At 44.6% G+C, this 20,500-nt stretch overlaps 1 protein-coding gene across 11 annotated transcripts in view; it reads left to right on the top strand.

Annotated features, from left to right (window-relative positions):
• The window catches only part of LOC143973688 (NACHT, LRR and PYD domains-containing protein 12-like), a 280,532-nt gene extending 274,645 nt beyond the window's left edge, over nucleotides 1–5,887 (top strand). For 4 of the 11 annotated variants that reach the window (XM_077474565.1, XM_077474542.1, XM_077474589.1 and 1 more), the window contains 2 exons: nucleotides 148–312; nucleotides 5,694–5,886. In XM_077474565.1, the coding sequence (XP_077330691.1) occupies nucleotides 148–312; nucleotides 5,694–5,784 (256 nt within the window). In that variant the 3' untranslated portion in view covers nucleotides 5,785–5,886. Of the gene's footprint in view, nucleotides 1–147; nucleotides 313–5,693 lie in introns of all 11 variants that reach the window. The other 7 variants (XM_077474547.1, XM_077474562.1, XM_077474572.1 and 4 more) reach the window with 4 other exon arrangements.
• The last annotated feature ends 14,613 nt before the right edge of the window (nucleotides 5,888–20,500 follow it).

Genomic DNA, 20,500 nt, shown 5'->3' with positions numbered 1-20,500 from the left:
CTCGCCACAGCGCCTAGAGGAGATTCAGTTCGCACTGTGCACTTTACAAGTATTTCATTCATTCATTCATGTAGAGAAAAGTTACATTCATTCTTGGGGGAGAAATTCTCTTTTTTCTTCTGGTAACATTCTTCTCTTCTTCTACAGATTGTTGTCTAATCACCTGACAGACAGTTCCTGCCCCCACCTGGCATCTGGAATAAGAAATAACCAGACACTGAGGACACTGAACCTGTCTGAGAACAATCTGGAGGGTCCTCATTTCAGGGATCTGATGGAAGCTCTGACAACGAGCCGGATAGAGGCATTACAGTGAGTATAACAGGACTGACTGAGACAATAATATTCTGGGACAGTTTTATATCTAAACCACATAAATAATATAGAAATATGAGAATGTCATCAAATTCCATCTTTAGACTCCATAAGGCTCCATGCACACTGTGCTCAAAAAAAAAATGTCAGTTCCCTTGGCAGAAAAAATCTTTCATATAGAGAGTTTATTGTACAAAGTTTAGATAAGTTTAGGAGAGTTTTGCATTTTTTTATGCCAGAAAGCTCTAATCAGAAATGCGGTGGCACACGCAGAGCATGAAATGCATAGAAGAGAGGCTTGACATGCAAACTGACAGGAGCCCTCCACTTCCGCTGGGTAGTTAGAACGCACGCCGCATGCCTCTAATCACACAGCGGTGCGGGATCGATATTACAGACACAGACATATGTAAGTGCAGCTTTCTTTTAAATAAAATGTTATTACACTATACCTGCCTTCTGTGGCTCTTTGTGGTGGAGCCAATTCCACAGAGTCTTGTGATGGGAGAAGGAGACAGATGAATATTGTGGAGGATATATGATACCGGAGAGATTTTTTACATATCCCTGCTTATTCGATCGTGATCATATTTATCCATGTATGGAAGAGAGAGAGATAGATGTGGATTCTGATGGAGATTGCCCTATGAATCGAGCAGTTTCTCACATTTCATCCTTTTTGGTCACTTGCTGGCCAGGGAAATCTGGTGAGTGTATTCTATAGTCACTCTGGGTGAAGCACTATTGGTTTGGAGTATTGGAGCACATATTTCAGGAGCACGGTGTTGGAGCATGTATTGAAGAGTCATTTATCATAGAAATTTATGAACTTTTATGTATATTAATGAATTGTGCACTTTTTGATTACACACATTTAATGTATTTATTTACTTATACAGCTTTTATTAATTCACTATAATATTTATGTTTTTTCCTTTGTCCAGATAGCTCCCTTTACATACTTTTTCAGAAACACGAACCAGAAGGTTTTTTTCCCTGCCTCTATATGTTACGCTCAAAATAAGTCTGTATGTCCCAAGGTCCCAATGTGTATGGAGACACAGGAGAACATGGAGCTGCTTCTACAGGCACAACACAAAACTCCTGTAGCAGCAGCAATTTTTAAGCCAGTGTGCATGGAGCCTAAAGCTCGGTTCACACAGGGGGCGACACGACTTGCCGCGCCGCGACCTGCCGCGACCTCAGCGGCGACTTGCAAACGACTTCTGTATAGAAGTCAATGCAAGTCGCCCGAGGTCGCCCAAAAGTAGTACAGGAACCTTTTTTCTAAGTCGGAGCGACTCGAATCGCTCCTCTTAGAACGGTTCCGTAGTACAGAATGGGGGCGACTTGTCAGGTCGCGGCGCGGCAAGTCGTGTCACCCCCTGCGTGAACCGAGCCTTAATATCCGATCTTAGACTGTTACACTATATTACCAAAAGTATTAGGACACCTGCCTCTACACACACACACAAACTTTAATGGCATCCCAGTCTTAGTCTGTAGGATTCAATATTGAGTTGACCCACCCTTTGCAGCTATAACAGCTATATCTCTTCTGGGAAGGCTGTCTACAAGGTTTAGGAGTGTGTCTATGGGAATGTTTGACCATTCTTCCAGAACCACAATTGTGAGGTCAGGCACTGATGTTGGATGGGAAGGTCTAGCATAATCTCTGCTCTAATTCATCCCAAAGGTGTTCTATCAGGTTGAGGTCAGGACTCTGTGCAGGCCAGTCAAGTTCTTCCACCCCACACTCGCTCATTCATGTCTTTATGGACCTTGGTTTGTGCACTGGTGTGCAGTCATGTTGGAACAGGAAGGGGCCATCCCCCCAAACTGTGAGCATAAAATGGTCCAAAGAGTCTTGCTATGCTGATGCCTTAAGAGTTCCCTTCACTGAAACTAAGGAGCCAAACCCAAACCCTGAGAGACAACCCCACACCATAATCCCTCCTCCACCAAATGATTTCAGGCAGTGCAGAAAGCAAGGTCCATAAAGACTAGGGATGGGCGAACGGTTCGGCCCAAGCATAAGTTCGGGCCAAACTTTGGTTGTTCGGATGTTCTGCAGAACACCGAACAATATGCTGTGTTCAGGGAAAATTCGAAAAAACCATTAAAGTCTGTGGGACATTAACATGAAAAATTAACCACTTCAGCCCCGGACCATTTTGCTGGTCAAAGACCAGACCACTTTTTGCGATTCGGCACTGCGTCGGTTTAACTGACAATTGCGCGGTAATGCGACGTGGCTCCCAAAAAAAAAAAAATTGATGTCCTTTTTTTCCCACAAATAGAGCTTTCTTTTGGGGGTATTTGATCACCTCTGCGGTTTTTATTTTTTGCGCTATAAACAAAAATAGAGTGACAATTTTGAAAAAAAAAAACATTATTTTTTACTTTTTGTTATAATAAATATCCCCCAAAAATATATTAAAAAAAAAAATTTCCCTCAGTTTAGGCCGATACGTATTCTTCTACATATTTTTGGTAAAAAAAAAAAATCGCAATAAGCGATTATTGATTGGTTTGCGCAAAAGTTATAGTGTTTACAAAATAGGGGATAGTTTTATGGCATTTTTATTATTATTTTTTTTTTTACTAGTAATGGCGGCGATCAGCAATTTTATTGTGACTGCGACATTATGGTGGACACATCGACATTTTTGACACATTTTTGGGACCATTGTCATTTATACAGCAATCACTGCTATATAAATGCAGTGATTCCTGTGTAAATGACACTGGCAGTTAAGGGGTTAACCAGTGGGTGGCAGTGTAGGGGTTAAGTGTTCCTAGGGGTGTGTTACTAACTGTTGGGGGCTGGGCTTTCATTTAGTGAACACTGATCTCTGCTCCAATCACATGGAGCAGAGATCAGCGTCACTAGTTGCTAGGCAGAACGGTGAGATGCTGTTTACAACTGCATCTCTCCGTTCAGCCGCCCCGTGAGATGATTGCGGGTATGCCCGCGGCGATCGAGTCCACGGGACCCGCGATCGGACTCACAGGGGGTCCCGACCAGCACACGAGCACGCCGCCGTACCTGTACGCTAATATGCCTGCCCGTGCCATTCTGCCGACGTACATCGGCGTGCGCTGGTCGAGAACCAGTTAAAAGTGCTAATTTTAAAGGCTTATATGCAAGTTATTGTCATAAAAAGTGTTGGGGACCCGGGTCCTGCCCCAGGGGACATGGATCAATGCAAAAAGAGTTTTAAAAAGGGAAGTTTTTTCAGGAGCAGTGATTTTAATAATGATTAAAGCGAAACAATAAAAGTTAAATATTTCTTTAAATTTCGTACCTGGGGGGTGTCTATAGTATGCCTGTAAAGGGGCGCATGTTTCCCGTGCTTAGAACTGTCCCTGCACAAAGTATCATTTCTGCAGGAAAAAAGTCATTTAAAATCACTCGCGGCTATAATAAATTGTCGGCTCCCCATAATACAGAGAAAAGTCATTGATAAAAAAAATAAATAAAAAAAGCGTGGGGTTCCCCCAAATTCAATTACCAGGCCCTTCAGGTCTGGTATGGATATTAAGGGGAACCCCGCATCAATTTTTTTTTAAAAAATTAGGTGGGTTTCCCCCCAAATATCCATACCAGACCCTTCAGGTCTAGTATGGATTTTAAGGGGAACTCCACGCCAAATAAAAAAAAATGGCGTGCAGTTCCCCCTAAAAACCCATACCAGACCCTTTATCCGAGCACGCAACCTGGCAGACCACAAAAAAAGAGGCGGGACAAGAGAGCGCCCCCCCTCCTGAACCGTACCAGGCCACATGCCCTCAACATTGGGAGGATGCTTTGGGGTCCCCCTCAAAGCACCTTGTCCCCATGTTGATGAGGACAAGGGCCTCATCCCCACAACCCTGGCCGGTGGTTGTGCGGGTCTGCGGGTGGGGGGCTTATCAGAATCTGGAAGCCCCCTTTAACAAGGGGACCCCCAGATTCTGCCCCCCCCCCCCTGTTTGAAATGGACAGTGGATGGACTCAGATCTCCAAATCTGGAATGTACAGAGCAGAGGACAGGAAACGGCTTGTAGAGACAGATCAGCAAAGTAATAGAGTTCCTGCAGACAGAAGGTGTCAGAGACAATCTCATGGCGAGCGAGGATCCACTGATCTGCATTTACACAGATCAGCAACAATGTAACAACAATCTTTATTGAATGGAAGAAAAAAAGCTGTAAAAAAAGTTAAAGTGGTATTAAACCCAAAGCCAAAAATGTCATATCACAGCCGACCAATCATTATATGTGATGGCTGAATTTGTTTTTTGTTTTTTTTCGGGGGGGGGGGGGGGGTCCCTCTGTTATCTCCTGGTGGTCTGGCCAGTAAGACATCTCCAGTATTAGTGAGACACAACTCTGGAGGAATGAGAAAAGGAGACACAGTAGCATTTTTAGTCGGCTGAATGGCTGGGATAAATGTATTAGCAGATTTAGATACACTAACAAATTGAAGCCAAACTCCAGCTCACACTTTATAGTCAGTTACAGTTTTTGGGGGATAAAAGTTTGTCATGAATAAATAAAAGCCAATCATATTAATCACCACTGCCAGTGCCAAATGGTTTGTCTCATCCATGTAAACTGATACATTCTGCTGGAGATCTTGTGCTTTTGAAAAGACCTTCTGGCTGATTCACCAAATGAAAAAGAAGAAAGACAAAAAAAGGAAATCTTTTCCAGCATCACATCTCAGGATTGCTGATCTGCAATATAAGAAATGTTTGTAGAGTAGAGAGAAGACATCCGTCCTCCGAGGACACCAGCAAAATACTTAGGCATGCTGGGAGTAGGAGGGATTATCCCACCCACAATTCTTTCATTTGTCAGTGTCAGATTCTCCTGTAGGTGGCGGTATAACCCAAACTTATCTGAACTGCGGTGTCCCTCATTGGATGAGAAGGAAAGAGAAGTGTGCTGTGATTGGTGGGTTTGGGACATCACAGAACAGATCTTACAGGACAAAATGACCAATGAGGAGGAATATTTCCTGTTATATAATCTGATATCTCCCATCATCCTCCATTGTGCAGTGTCACTTCTTAGTTGGTGAAGTCCTACAAGAAGGTGACAGGATGGTGTCAGGTCCATCACACACAGTACAATCTGACCATACAATCTTTGTACAATCAGCTTTATATCTTCCGGAACCTCGTAATATGAGGACCTACCTAAACCCTCATATCAGTCTCTATACAATCAGACAGACCCTCACTCTACATACTTGTTGGAAGATCGGACAGAGATTGTACAATCCGATTGTAATGTGTGTGGTGAGATTAATGGATATCCTGGAGGATGCCGGGAAATAGTGTGAGAGAATTCTGCTGAGATCTGATGACTGTTTATATCCTCTCTTCTAGGATCAGAAATATCTCCTTGTCAGAGGAATCAAGAAGAGAACTAGAAAATCTGAAAAAGCTCCAACCAGAAATTAAGATTTCTATGATGTGACCCCGGAGGAGGAGACTCGGCTACAGCTGTGAATGGAGGAGGGGGAGGAGACATTGCTGTGAATGGAGGAGGGGTACATTGTTGTGAATGGAGGAGGGGGCATTGCTGTGAATGGAGGAGGGGGAGGAGACATTGCTGTGACTGGAGGAGGGGGAGGGGACATTGCTGTGAATGGAGGAGGGGGAGGGGACATTGCTGTGAATGGAGGAGGGGGAGGGGACATTGCTGTGAATGGAGGAGGAGACATTGCTGTGAATGGAGGAGGGGGAGGGGACATTGCTGTGAATGGAGGAGGGGACATTGCTGTGAATGGAGGAGGAGACATTGCTGTGAATGGAGGAGGGGGAGGGGACATTGCTGTGAATGGAGGAAGAGGGACATTGCTGTGAATGGAGGAGGGGGAAGGGGACATTGCTGTGAATGGAGGAGGGGGAAGGGACATTGCTGTGAATGGAGGAGGGGGAAGGGACATTACTGTGAATGGAGGAGGGGGAGGGGACATTGCTGTGAATGGAGGAGGAGGAGGGGACATTGCTGTAAATGGAGGAGGGGACATTGCTGTGAATGGAAGAGGGGGAGGGGACATTGCTCTGAATGGAGGAAGGGACATTGCTGTGAATGGAGGAGGGGAGGGGACATTGCTGTGAATGGAGGAGGGAAGAGAGGACATTGCTGTGAATGGAGGAGGGGACATTGCTGTGAATGGAGGAGGGGGAGGGGGACATTGCTCTGGATGAGGATGAGATATAAATCTGAGCAAGAGGACTCAAGAGGAGAATGGATGATCACAGATGAAGTAATACACCAGGACAGGACGGGGGATTCTGTTTTGTAATGAAGAAGATAAAACTGAACATTTCATATATAATGTGACTCGGGGAACACAGCCGGCATTTATCGGTCACCCCGGTATTTATCTCACACAGCCGGCTCCCCCTCCCCTCCCCCATGGTGGGGGGATCCGTGTTCTCCGGAGTCTCCCCCCAATGTGTCACTGCCGGCCTTTCCACACGGACTCCGTGTCCCCCACATGGACTGATCCCTGCAGGAGAGATGAGAAGGGGATTTGTATGAAGCTGTGTCTGGAGGAGGACAATACAGGAGGACTCATTAGATGCCGGATTGGCCCGAAGAGGGCAAAAGCAGTGGAGCTACTGGTCCTCAATGCGTGATAGAAATATACAATACTCTTACTTAACATTTTATATTTTAACCACTTGGCCTCCAGAAGATTTACCCCCCCCCCCTTCATGACCAGGAAATTTTTTGCGATGCGGTACTTTAAAGCGTTTGCTAACCCCCCCCCAAAAAAAAGATCCTGTTCCCTTAACCATTTAACGTTCTGCTCTACCGTTTGGTAGAGCACATGTGGACTTTAAAGGGTTAAAGCATGTAATACAGCACAGTGCTCGCGCTGTGTCATTCGGACCCCTGTAACAGTCACATAAATAATACCCTTTAAAGAAGATCTGTCATTAAATAGTTTTATTGTTAACTCCTCAAGGGACTAATTTCATATATCACTTGTTAGTGTTCAAATGAGTCCCTTTGTATTGAGGCAGCTAGATCCATCCGTTTCCTCTTCCAGGATTCTGCTAGAGAGGAGACAGATTTGTATTTGACTATTCCCGTGTGGAAGGATAACAGCTCATACAGGCTGCCCTCCCCTTGTATTTATAGCCCACCACAAGGGGGCAGAGCCATAAACACCTGGGAGTTGGCAGCCATAACTACATCCTAACTACCCGTGCAGCCTGAATACACAAGAGCTCACTGACACAGGCTTTATTATAAACACAATGCAAACCAGTAACATGAGGATGCAATTTCCCTGATGAAGACTTTTTGAATTGTTGAAATGCGGTGGATTACTGCCACTCTGCGCCACCTTCCTTATTGGTGGTCACTGTATCTTGTAGTAGGCTGTATCATTCTCAATCTTTTTTCAAATATGCAATGTGATTTTTAGACACTATGTAATGTTGAAGTACAATCAACTTTTCCAACTATGTTTATAATAAATGAATTTTCATCTATAATTCAGTTTTTCTCATTGCCTTAAAAATCCCAAAATAGAGGTTTGTTCATATTTTTTTGAAACATGAGGTAGTGTACACCCCAATAGTAGGCACCTATATACAAGCTGCAGGAACAGCGGTTAGAGATAGCATCGAGCTACGGTATGGTGGTGGAGGTTAGGGATAGGGTGAAGCTGTAGGACTGGGGATAGGGTTAGGGTGAAGCTGTAGGACTGGAGATAGGATTAGGGTGAAATTGTAGGACTGGGGATAGGGTTAGGATGAAGCTGTAGGACTGAGATAGGGTTAGGGTGGACCTATAGGAAGAGAGGTTATATATATAGGATGGATCTCCAGTGATGGAGTTTAGGGTTAGGGTGAAGCTTTAGGACTGGGGATAGGATTAGGGTGAAGTTCTAGGACTGGGGATAGGATTAGGGTGAAGTTCTAGGACTGGGGATAGGATTAGGTGAAGTTGTAGGGTTGGGGAGGATAGCGTTAGGGTGAAATTGTAGGACTGGGGATAAGGTTAGTGTGGACCTATAGGAAGAGAGTGTATAGATAGGATGGATCTCCATGTGATGGAGTTTAGGGTTAGGGTGAAGCTTTAAGACTGGGGATAGGATTAGGGTGAAGCTGTAGGACTGGGGATAGGATTAGGGTAAAGTTGTAGGATCTGGGATAGGGTTAGGGTGAAGCTGTGGGACTGGGGATAGGGATAGGGTGAAGCTGTGGGACTGGGGATAGGGATAGGGTGAAGCTGTAAGACTAGGGATAGGGTGAAGCTGTAAGACTGGGGATAGATTGAAGCTGTAAGACTAGGGATAGGGTGAAGCTGTAAGACTGGGGATAGGGTTAGGGTGAAGCTGTAGGGCTGATAGGGTTAGGGTGATGTTGTAGGGCTGGGGATGGGGTTAGGGTGAAGCTATAGGACTGGGGATGGGGTTAGGGTGAAGCTATAGGACTGGGGATGGGGTTAGGGTGAAGCTGCAGGAACACAGGCAATAGATAGGGTGGCTCTCTAGTGGTGGAGGTTAGAGTCAGTGTGAAGCTGCAGGAACACAGGTAATAGATAGGGTGGCTCTCTAGTGGGGGAGGTTAGGGACAGGTTGGGTCAGGTTGTAGTTTTAGTGGAAAGACTGCAGAGTAGTGTAGAAGATCGTGGTTTGTTCAGGCATTGCTGTAAATTTCCCTTTCAAACCTTCATAGATTGGCAGAAATATGAACAAAGTGTCAGACTTCAACAAAACACAAAGCAGTAGCCTGGCAGAAATTTTATCACATTACCTCCTGTAATAGAAATATTTATTTCCCATCTAAAGTCTAAATTAGACCGAGTGAAAGCTGACCTAAATATTACATGCAGGTCTTGCAGGAGCTGCATGAACGTAGTTTAGGTAGGCGAATGTTAGTGAGATACATTTATAGGTGCAATACCCTTTTATTTCCAGAAGATGGCAGTCTATTAAAAGGAATAAAATTGGTCTTTTTAGGACTAGGAATGAAACTGCAGAACACAGATTGTGTCTTCTATGAAGTCCTCACTCTCACCATAAAGCCCAACTCCAAGCACAAGAAAAAAAATGATCTTCACCGCACCCCCAAACTGCAAGGGTTAAATGTTCATTCTTACCTAGGGGTAGAGGAATAAGGTGTAATACTGAACTTGCTCTAGCAGAGTCTCTCCAGTGGTGTGACTCTTCTCTATGGTGCCTCTGGCTGTGGTTGCACCTACAATGTGTGGTCCTCCATATACAATGTAGGGTTAATAGTCCTGCAAATCAAGTTATGATGCCAAAATACCAACCGGAGTCCTGGAGAGAGAAGGGGATAGTGGTGGAGCTGCTTTAAGGGGGGTAAGGTAAGTATCACATCCTTCCTCACGGTTACGGCATGTATATTTACAACCACACATGTATGACCAAAGAACCATTAAATGTAGGAAAAATATGGGAGAAACATAAGGTAAGCAAGCAAAGTCATTAAACAGCATAATATGCCTTATTGCACAGACATAGATGTGCCTTGCATCAGTATTTGCATGTAAAATATTAATTTGGAATAAATAAGGCTGAAAACACCATGACTTACATATGTACAGCCCCCTAACCACTTAAGGACCGCCTCCTGCACATATACGTCGGCAGAATGGTGCGGCTGGGCATAAGCACGTACCGGTGATGTCACATGCCAGGCCACGCCCCCCCCTACAATAAATAAAACACATAACGTCATACATAACACCTGCACTGCCCCCTAGTGGTTAACTACTTCACTGCCAGTGTCATTTACACAGGAATCAGTGCATTTAAATAGCACTGATTGCTGTATAAATGACAATGGTCCCAATAATGTGTCAAAAATGTCCGATGTGTCCGCCATAATGCCGCAGTCACAATAAATATCGCTGATCGCCGCCATTACTAGTAAAAAAAAAATTAATAATAATAAAAATGCTATAAAACTATCCCCTATTTTGTAAACGCTATAACCTTTACGCAAACCAATCAATAATTGCTTATTGCGATTTTTTTTTTACCAAAAATAAGTAGAAGTATCGGCCTAAACTGAGGGAAAAAAAAAATTTTTTATATATTTTTTGGGTATATTTATTATAGCAAAAAGTCAAAAATATTGCATATTTTTGTTTATAGCACAAAAAATAAAAACCGCAGAGGTGATCGGATACCACCAAAAGAAAGCTCTATTTGTGGGGGAAAAAAGGACGTCGATTTTGTTTTGGAGCCCTGTCGCACGACCGCGCAATTGTCAGTTAAAGAGACGCAGCGCCGAATCGCAAAAAGGGGCCTGGTCCTTTGACTGCAAATTGGTCCGGGGCTTAAGTGGTTAAAAGACCAAACAGGCCAAATCAGACCGTAGCGGTGTATTCCCCCCCCCCCCAAGGATGAACAAACGGGGGTAGGATGGATGGTTTTGCATAGATACAAGACCTAGGTAAGTACTGGGATAAATCTAATGATAAAACAAAAATACGAAAACATATAAAAAAAACGCCTATGGTAATGACTTCAATCCAAAGCTTTCAATAAAGGCGTTATAAGAAAAAAAAAAGGTACTTACGCCTTTATTAACCGGTTCCCGACCAGCGCACGACGATGTACGTCAACAGAATGGCACGGGCAGGCATATTGGCGTACATGTACGTCCAATATTCAATGCCGCCCTGCCATCGGGAGCGCGCCGCCGGCAGCGCGCACCCGCGCTCCCGCATTGGTCGGGACCTATGTGAGTCCAGTCGCGGGACCCGCGGACTCGATCGCCGTGGGAATCCCCACGATCGTCTCACGGAGGAAATGCCGTGTAAACAGAATTTCTCCATTCTGCCTAGCAACTAGTGACGCTGATCTCTGCTCCATGTGATTGGAGCAGAGATCAGTGTTCACTAAATGAAAGCCCAACCCCCCCCCACAGTTAGTAACACACCCCTAGGAACACTTAATACCTACACTGCCACTTCCTGGTTAACCCCTTCACTGCCAGTGTCATTTACACAGGAATCACTGCATTTATATAGCAGTGATTACTGTATAAATGACAATGGTCCCAAAAATGTGTCAAAAATGTCCGATGTGTCCGCCACAATGTCGCAGTCACAATAAAAATCGCTGATCGCCGGCCATAACTAGTAAAAAAAAAAAAAAAAAAATTATTAATAAAAATGCTATAAAACTATCCCTATTTTGTAAACGCTATAACTTTTACGCAAACCAATCAATAATCGCTTATTGCAAATTTTTTTACCAAAAATATGTAGAAGAATACATATCGGCCTAAACTGAGGGAAAAAATGTTTTTTTATATATTTTTGGGGGATATTTATTATAACAAAAAGTAAAAAATAATGCGTTTTTTTCAAAATTGTCGCTCTATTTTTGTTTATAGCGCAAAAAATAAAAACCGCAGAGGTGATCAAATACCACCAAAAGAAAGCTCTATTTGTGGGAAAAAAAGGACGTCAATTTTGTTTTGGAGCCACGTCGCACGACCGTGCAATTGTCGGTTAAAGCGACGCAGTGCCGAATCGCAAAAAGTGGTCTGGTCTTTGACCAGCAAAATGGTCCGGTCTGTAAGTGGTTAAAGACGATGGCTTTAACTAGGTGGCTTGGGTGCCCTAAAACCCCTTAATGACCAACAAACGGACCACCTAGAAATTCTAGATATCATTTATTTAATTACATACCTCTTATCTTAATTTATGCATCAATCTAGAAACAGCCAACAATCAGAAGTCTGACTAAAGAACAAAACAAATAAAGAAAATGACAAAGGAAATTACCTATCAATGGCCACCAGGGGGCTTCTCGCAAAAGGCAAATTCCTAGGAATAACCCCATATAGCCAAAACAAATCTGACAGATATCCTATACAGGAGAGGCCAATGTAGATCCCACACATGCAGAGTTCCACTGAAGAAGGAAGCCCAAATATATCCATTAACATTGGAACAAAGGTTAAATTAATAGAAAAACCCATCAAAGCTATCAAAGAATGCAAAATAATCACCTGCAAGCAGGGGTGGACTGACCATTGGGCCACTCGGGCACTGCCAAGGGCCCCGTGCCACTAGGGGGCCCCATCAGGGTTGCCGGTGTTCTGCCTAATACAGTCCGCCCATCATATGCTGTCCGCTCCGTACTGCGCATGCGCAGTACGGAGCAGCCGAAGCTTCTGAAAAACTCAGAAGTTAAACGGCGCCTGCGCCGTGAGTGGAGGAGATAGCCCCACTATCCAAGCGGACATAGGGTTAAGAATTTTAGAGGGCCCCTCGCGGGCGAGCTTCGCTCGCCACGCTTCGGGCTCGGCCTCGCTCCGCTCGGCTCTTTTTTATTCTAACTCTATGTCCACTTGGATAGTGGGGATAGAACCTGGACTCACGGCGCAGGCGCCGTTCGTCCTCGGCAATTTTCGGAATCTGTGTTCCTGTGTACTGTGCATGCGCAGTACGCAGGGGACAGCTTCTGATGGGGGACACTATTTTACAAGACACCGGCCTCAGTAAAACCAGGGACAGTATGCAAAAATGTATGTTTTTTTTTTACATCTGTCTCTGAAATGTCCCTTACCGACATCCTTTTGGTCTAAAAATCCTGAGATTATAGCTGCCCCACCTCTCCAGTACCTTCTCAGCCAATAGAAACATGTCTGTGTATACTGTGTGTACATGTCTGTTGTAGTGTGTGTGTGTGTGTTTGTGTCTACTGTGTGGCCCCATAATCTTTGATTGCCTGGGGGCCCCATAATCTCCTATTGCCCTGGGGCCCCATGCCTGCAAGGTCCATCCACACAGCACACACACCGCTCACTAGCCAGCTCAGCCAACACTGCTTAAATATGCGCATTGGCGCCAAAAAGACCGCCAAATTAGCCCATTATTGATATTGCTTATGAGCTGGATAAGGTCTATACTATGAGATGCCCTGCACTGCAGACATCTCAATGGAGGACAAGCGCCATGCGCAATGGCGCACAATAATAGCGTCAAAGCGCACGCTTACGAACCATGCGCCCTGGCGCACAACAATCTAGCCAATGCGCGCGCCTATTGTATACGGGGCACATGCGCATTAAGATAAGAGGTATGTAATTAAATAAATTATATCTGGAATTTCTAGGGGGTCTAGGTGGTCCATTTGTTGGTAGTTAAGGGTTTTTAGGGCACCCAAGCCACCTAGTTGAAGCCATCGTCTTTAACCACTTCAATACCGGGGGGCACTTATACACCTTCCTGCCCAGACCAATTTTGAGCTTTCAGCGCTGTAGCACTTTGAATGACATTTGCGCGGTCATGCTACATTGTACTCAAACTAAATTTTTGTCAGTTTGTTCCCACAAATAGAGCTTTCTTTTGGTGGTATTTGATCGCCTCTGGGATTTTTATTTTCTGCTAAACAAATAAAAAAAGGCCGAAAATTTTGAAAAAAACATGTTTTTTTTTGTTTTAGTTACAAAACTTTGTAAATAAGTAAGTTTTCTCCTTCACTGATGGGCACTGACTGGGCTGCAGTGACGGGCACTGATAAGGTGGCACTGATGGGCACCAATGATGTGGCATCAATGAAGTGGCACTGATAGGCGGCACAGATAGACACTGATAGGTGGCACAAATAGGCACTGATAGGTGGCACGGATTGGCATGGATGAGTGGCATGGATGGGCATGGATAGGCGGCATGGATGGGCACTGATAGGCAGCATGGATGGGCACTGATAGGCGGCATGGATTGGCACTGATAGGCAGCATGGATGGGCACTGATAGGCGGCACGGATGGGCATTGTAGTGTACAGTATTGTAGGGATGGATGCCAATCAGTGCCAAACAATGAGGTCCCGTTATAGTCCGTCTTGTTGTGCTCTTCCTTTTTTCTAGATAACGTTATATGGGACGAGGTACCCCCTTAGCTTGAATTCTAGATTTTGGATGCACTGGTGCGCAGTCATGTTGGAACAGGAAGGGGTCATCCCCAAACTGTTCCCACAAATTTGGGAGCATAAAATTGTCCAAAATGTCTTGGTATGCTGACACTTTAAGAGTTCCCTTCACTGGAACTAAGGGGCCAAGCTCGACCCCTAAAAAACAACCCCACACCATAACCCCCCCTGGTTTGGACCAGTGCATAAAGCAAGGTCCATAAAGATATGGGTGAGTGAGTTTGGTGCGGAGGAACTTGACTGGCCTGCGCAGAGTCCTGACCTCAACCCCACAGAACACCTTTGGGATGAATTTTAGCGGAGACTGTGAGCCAGGCCTTCTCGTCTGACATCAGTGCCTGACCTCACACATGTGCCTCTGGAAGAATGGTCAAACATTCCCATAGACACACTCCTAAACCTTGTGGACGGCCTTCCCAGAAGAGTTGAAGCTGTTATAGCTGCAAAGGGTGGGCCAACTCAATATTGAACCCTACGGACTAAGACTGGGATGCCATTAAAGTTCATGTGCGTGTAGAGGCAGGTGTCCCAATACTTTTGACAATATAATGTATCACTGTACAGATATCTTTACCATTGATACACTTAAAAAAAAAAGAAAAAAAAAGCATTTATGTAAAGCAGATCACAACATACAAATCCCTTCAGATTCATTTCAGAGACCAGCGTTGTTTTCAGAGTTGTAAGTCTATGGCCGGCCAATCAGAACACAGCTGCCCTTCTGGCCAATAGGAGATGCAGCCTGGTTTCGGGACACGACCTGTCAGTAATACAAGAGAAAAAACATTGAACGCTGCACATGTTCACCCAGAAGTGTACAATTTGCTGGCGTGCTACGCAAAAGAAAGAGTGACAGATAAGTGTGTTTGCGTTGGGTGCGGTTACATCGAAAAACAGCCCCCGGACTCCGCAGGGTTCCTGGAGAAGCTGCGCTGACCATCAATGGGGCCTGATAAGGACAGGAGAACATAACATGTTCTTTTCATAACTGGCTGTTTATTAACACGGAACCCGAACATCGAATAACGATGACTTCCCGTCCCACATAGCATTCCATGAGTCATCGCTGTACGAAGGGCCAAAGGACTGTAATCTAAAGAGGAACTCTGCTCCTATTTAACCACTCGAGTCCCGGGGTCTCTTTCTTCCTTAGTCACCAACGAGGCCAAGAGCATTTTGTTTTCATTCTGGGCCAATCTCAGTTCTGTTTCTTATACCTTTTGTAGTCCACCATAATATAATATATATCATTTTATTTGGACAGATAGGGATTTAAAGTGGTTGTAAATAAAGTTGGGCCAAACACACCCCCCCCCAGTTCGTTTGGCAACTGAACTCCGAACCCCATTGAATGTCTACGTGACCCAAACTTGAAAAGTCCCCATTTTGAAGGCTTATATGCAAGTTATTGGCCTTAAAAAGGGTATGGGGGCCTGGGAACTGCCATGGGGGACATGTATGAATGCAGCAAACAATAAAAATTCAATTCCCTTAAATATAGTGCCCGGGGGGGAGGTCCCTTAGTCTGCCTGTAAAGTGGTGCATCTGTAGCATGTATAGAACCTGCTGCAGCAAAACTGACGTTTCTAAAGAAAAAAAAATTACATTTAAATTGGCGGCAATAGAGAAATGTGAAAAAAAACTGTGTGTGTGTGTGGAGGGGGGGGGGGGGGTCCCCTTAGTCTGCCTGTAAAGTGGTGCATCTATTGCATGTATAGAACCTGCTGCAGAAAAACTGATCTTTTAACCACTTCAGGACCACCGTATTGCCATTGTACGTCAGCACAATGGCACAGGCAGGCACAATCACGTACATCTACGTGATTGCCTTCCAGCGGGTGGGGGGTCCGATCGGACCCCCTCCCGCTGTTTACGGCGGTCCGATTTGGTCCAGGAGCGCTCCGTGATGAGGGGATGGCCGTTGGTTTTCGGCCACCCCCTCTGGATCGCTCCTGGCCAATGAGAAGCTTCCTCCCCTGTGTATTGTTTACACAGGAAGGAGGAAGTGATGTCATTCTCCTCGGGGCGGTCTTTTTGACCGGACTACGAGGAGAAGACTAATAGTAAGTGTGCACCAACACTACACTGACATGTAGGTACACACAGGCACACAAACCCCCCCCCCCCGATCCCCCCCCCGATCGCCCCCCGATCCCCCCTCCCCCCCCAGTCACAGTGTCACTGATTGCATTGATCATTTCTTTACTGATCAATGCATTCAGTGTCAGTTGTGACAGTAAAAACTGTCAGGACAGTTAGTGTTAGGTCCAGGGTAGCCCCCTATCACCCCCCAATAAAGATTTAACCCCCTGATTGCCCCTAGAGTTAACCCTTTCACCCCCTTTTGCCAGTGTCACTAAGCGATCATTTTTCTGATCGCTGCATGTGTCGCTAGGTAGCTAGTTATTTTTTTAGGTTCACCGCCAGGTTTTTATATCACTAGGTACCCCCGATATACTACCCAATAATGGTTTTAACCCCCTGATTGCCGCTAGTTAACCCTTTCACCCCCTTTTGCCAGTGTCACTAAGCGATCGTTTTTCTGATCGCTGCATTAGTGTCGCTACAGTCGCTAGGTAGCTAGTTATTTTTTTAGGTTCACCGCCAGGTTTTTATAGCGCTAGGTACCCCGATATACTACCCAATAATGGTTTTAACCCCCTGATTGCCGCTAGTTAACCCTTTCACCCCCTTTTGCCAGTGTCACTAAGCGATCATTTTTCTGATCGCTGCATGTGTCGCTAGGTAGCTAGTTATTTTTTTAGGTTCACCGCCAGGTTTTTATATCGCTAGGTACCCCGATATACTACCCAATAATGGTTTTAACCCCCTGATTGCCGCTAGTTAACCCTTTCACCCCCTTTTGCCAGTGTCACTAAGCGATCGTTTTTCTGATCGCTGCATTAGTGTCGCTACAGTCGCTAGGTAGCTAGTTATTTTTTTAGGTTCACCGCCAGGTTTTTATAGCGCTAGGTACCCTGATATACTACCCAATAATGGTTTTAACCCCCTGATTTCCGCTAGTTAACCCTTTCACCCCCTTTTGCCAGTGTCACTAAGCGATAATTTTTCTGAACGCTGCATCAGTGTCGCTAGTGTCGCTAGGTAGCTAGTTATTTTTTTAGGTTCACCGCCAGGTTTTTATAGCCCTAGGTACCCCGATATACTACCCAATAATGGTTTTAACCCCCTGATTGCTGCTAGTTAACCCTTTCACCCCCTTTCACCAGCGATCACAGTATAAGTGTCACTGGTGACGCTGGTTAGCCAGTTAGTTATTTAGGTTCCCCGTCAGGTTTTTATATAGCGCCAGGGACCCCCATATACTACCTAATAAAAATTTGAACCCCCTGATTGCCCCTAGTTAACCCTTTCACCACTGATCACCGTATAAGTGTTACGGGTGACTCTGGTTAGTTTGTTTTTTATAGCATTTTATATTCAAATCCGGAAGGCAGTGCTTGGTTTTCGGGGTCCCGTACGTGGCTAGGCTCCCAAAAAGTCCCCCACATGTGGTATCCCCGTACTCGGGAGAAGCAGCAGAATTTATTTTGGGGTGTAATTTGACTTCTGCCCATAGCATGTGTGAGCAATATATCATTTAGTGACAACTTTGTGCAAAAAAAAAAAAAGTTTGTAATATTCCCGCAACTTTTGGCAAAATATAAAATATTCCATGGACTCAACATGCCTCTCAGTAAATAGCTTGGGGTGTCTACTTTCCAAAATGGGGTCATTTGGGGGGGTTTTGTGCTATTTTGGCATTTTATGGCCTTCGAAACTGTGATAGGTAGTGAGGAGTTAAATCAAAAATTTGCACCCTTAGAAATCCTGAAGGTGGTGATTGGTTTTCGGGGTGCCGTGCGCGACTAGACTCCCAAAAAGTCCCACACATGTGGTATCCTCATACTTGGGAGAAGTAGCGGAATATATTTTGGGGTGCAATTCCACATATAACCATGGCATGTGTGAGCAATATATCATTTAGTGACAACTTTTTGTAAAAAAAATTTTTTTTTTTTTTGTCATTATTCAATCCCTTAGGACAAAAAAAATAAATATTCAATGGGCTCAACATACCCATCAGCAATTTCCTTGGGGTGTCTACTTTCCAAAATGGGGTCATTTGGGGGGGATTTGTACTGCCCTGCCATTTTAGCACCTCAAGAAATGAGATCGGCAGTCATAAATTAAAAGCTGTGTAAATTCCAGAAAATGTACTCTAGTTTGTAGACGCTATAACTTTTGCGCAAACCAAAAAATATACGCTTATTGACATTTTTTTTACTAAAGACATGTGGCTGAATAAATTTTGCCCTCAATGTATGACTAAAATTTAGTTTATTCGATTTTTCTTATAACAAAAAGAAGAAAATATCTTTTTTTTTTAAAAATTTTCGCTCTTTTTCCATTTATATCGCAAAAAAAAAAAATCGCAGAGGCAATCAAATACCATCAAAAGAAAGCTCTATTTGTGGGAAGAAAAGGACGCAAATTTCCTTTGGGTGCAATATTGCATGACCGCGCAATTACCAGTTAAAGCGGCGCAGTGCGAAATTGCAAAAAGACCTCTGGTCCTTAAGGTGTTTATTGGTCCGGAGCTGAAGTGGTTAAAGAAAAAAATACATTTAAATTGCCAGCAATAGAAAAAATGTGAAAAAAACAGTGTGTGTGTGGGGGGGGGACCCCTTAGTCTGCCTGTAAAATGAGACATCTGTTGCATGTATAGAACCTGCTGCAGCAAAACTGACCTTTCTAAAGAAATAAAAAATAACATTTAAATTGCCAGAAATAGAGAAATGTGAAAAAAATAGCTTGGGGGGGTCTCCCCCTCACATCCATACCAGACCCTTTGGGTCTGATACGAATTTTAAGGGGAACCCCATGCCACTTGTTTTTTTTTAAATGCAGTGGGGTCCCCCAAAAATCCATACCTGACCCTTACCCGAGCATGCAGCCCAGCAGGTAGGGAAAGGGGGGGGCAAGTGAGCGTCTGTCCGTTCCCCGAATCATACCAGACCACATGCCCTCAACATGGGGAAGGTGCTTTGGGGTGGGGGAAAAGCACCTTGTCTGCATGTTGATGGGGACAAGGGCCTCTACCCGACAACCCTGGGCTGTGATTGTGGAGGCCTCTGGGCAGGGGGCTTATCAGAATCTGGAAGCCATCTTTATCAAGGGCAGATCCCACCCCCGGCATGTGAATGTGTATGAGGTACATAGTAGCCCTACCCATTCACCAAAAAAAGCATAAAATAGAAATAAAAGCACACGTTTTTGACAATTCCTTCATTTAAAAAAAAAAAAGAAAAAAGTCCCCTGATGTAGATCCATCATCGATCGTGCTGCAGGGGCTGTTTGCCAGACACTAGTTGTAAACCTCAGACATTACATATGAACAAAAGCATATCCCTCTATAGTGTGTACTTCATGCATGTGCAGTAAATTTCTTCCAGATTATCTAATGTCATTGTTGGGAATTATACAGCATATACACTATATTACCAAAAGTATTGGGACGCCTGCCTTTACACACACATGAACTTTAATGGCAACCCAGTCTTAGTCCGTATGGTTCAATATTGAGTTGGCTACAGTGAACAAACACAGATTAAGGCCTTTGATGCATTTCAGCCTATAAGGCCTTAGTCATAACCTTATGACTAAGGCCTTATAGGCTGAAACGCTGTCAACTGACTTAATCTCTGTTCAATATTGAGTTGGCCCACCCTTTGCAGCTATAATAGCTTCAACTCTTCTGGGAAGGCCGTCCACAAGGTTTAGGAGTGTGTCTATGGGAATGTTTGACCGTTCTTCCAGAATCGCATTTGTGAGGTCAGGCACTGATGTTGGACAAGAAGGCCTGGCTTGCAGTCTCTGCTCTAATTTATCCCAAAGGTGTTCTATCGGGTTGAGGTCAGGACTCTGTGCAGGCCAGTCAAGTTCCTCTACCCCAAACTCACTCATCCATGTCTTTATGAACTTTGCTTTGTGCACTGGTCCAAATCATTTGGTGGAGGGGGGATTATGGGGCAGGGATGTTTTTCAGGGGTTGGGCTTGGCCCATTATTTCCAGTGAAGGGAACACTTAAGGCGTCGGCATACCAAGACATTTTGGAAAATGTCATGCTCCCAACTTTGTGAGAACAGTTTGGGGACGGCCCCTTCCTGTCCCAACATGACTGCGCACCAGAGCACAAAGCAAGGTCCATAAAGACATGAATGGGCGAGTTTGGGGTTGAGGAAGC

Source organism: Lithobates pipiens, unplaced genomic scaffold (genome assembly GCF_037356315.1).
Source record: "Lithobates pipiens isolate NorthernLeopardFrog02 unplaced genomic scaffold, aLitPip1_a1.2 Scaffold_115, whole genome shotgun sequence".
In the NCBI taxonomy this organism is placed as follows: domain Eukaryota; kingdom Metazoa; phylum Chordata; class Amphibia; order Anura; family Ranidae; genus Lithobates; species Lithobates pipiens.
This window is presented reverse-complemented; position numbering and strand designations above follow the sequence as displayed.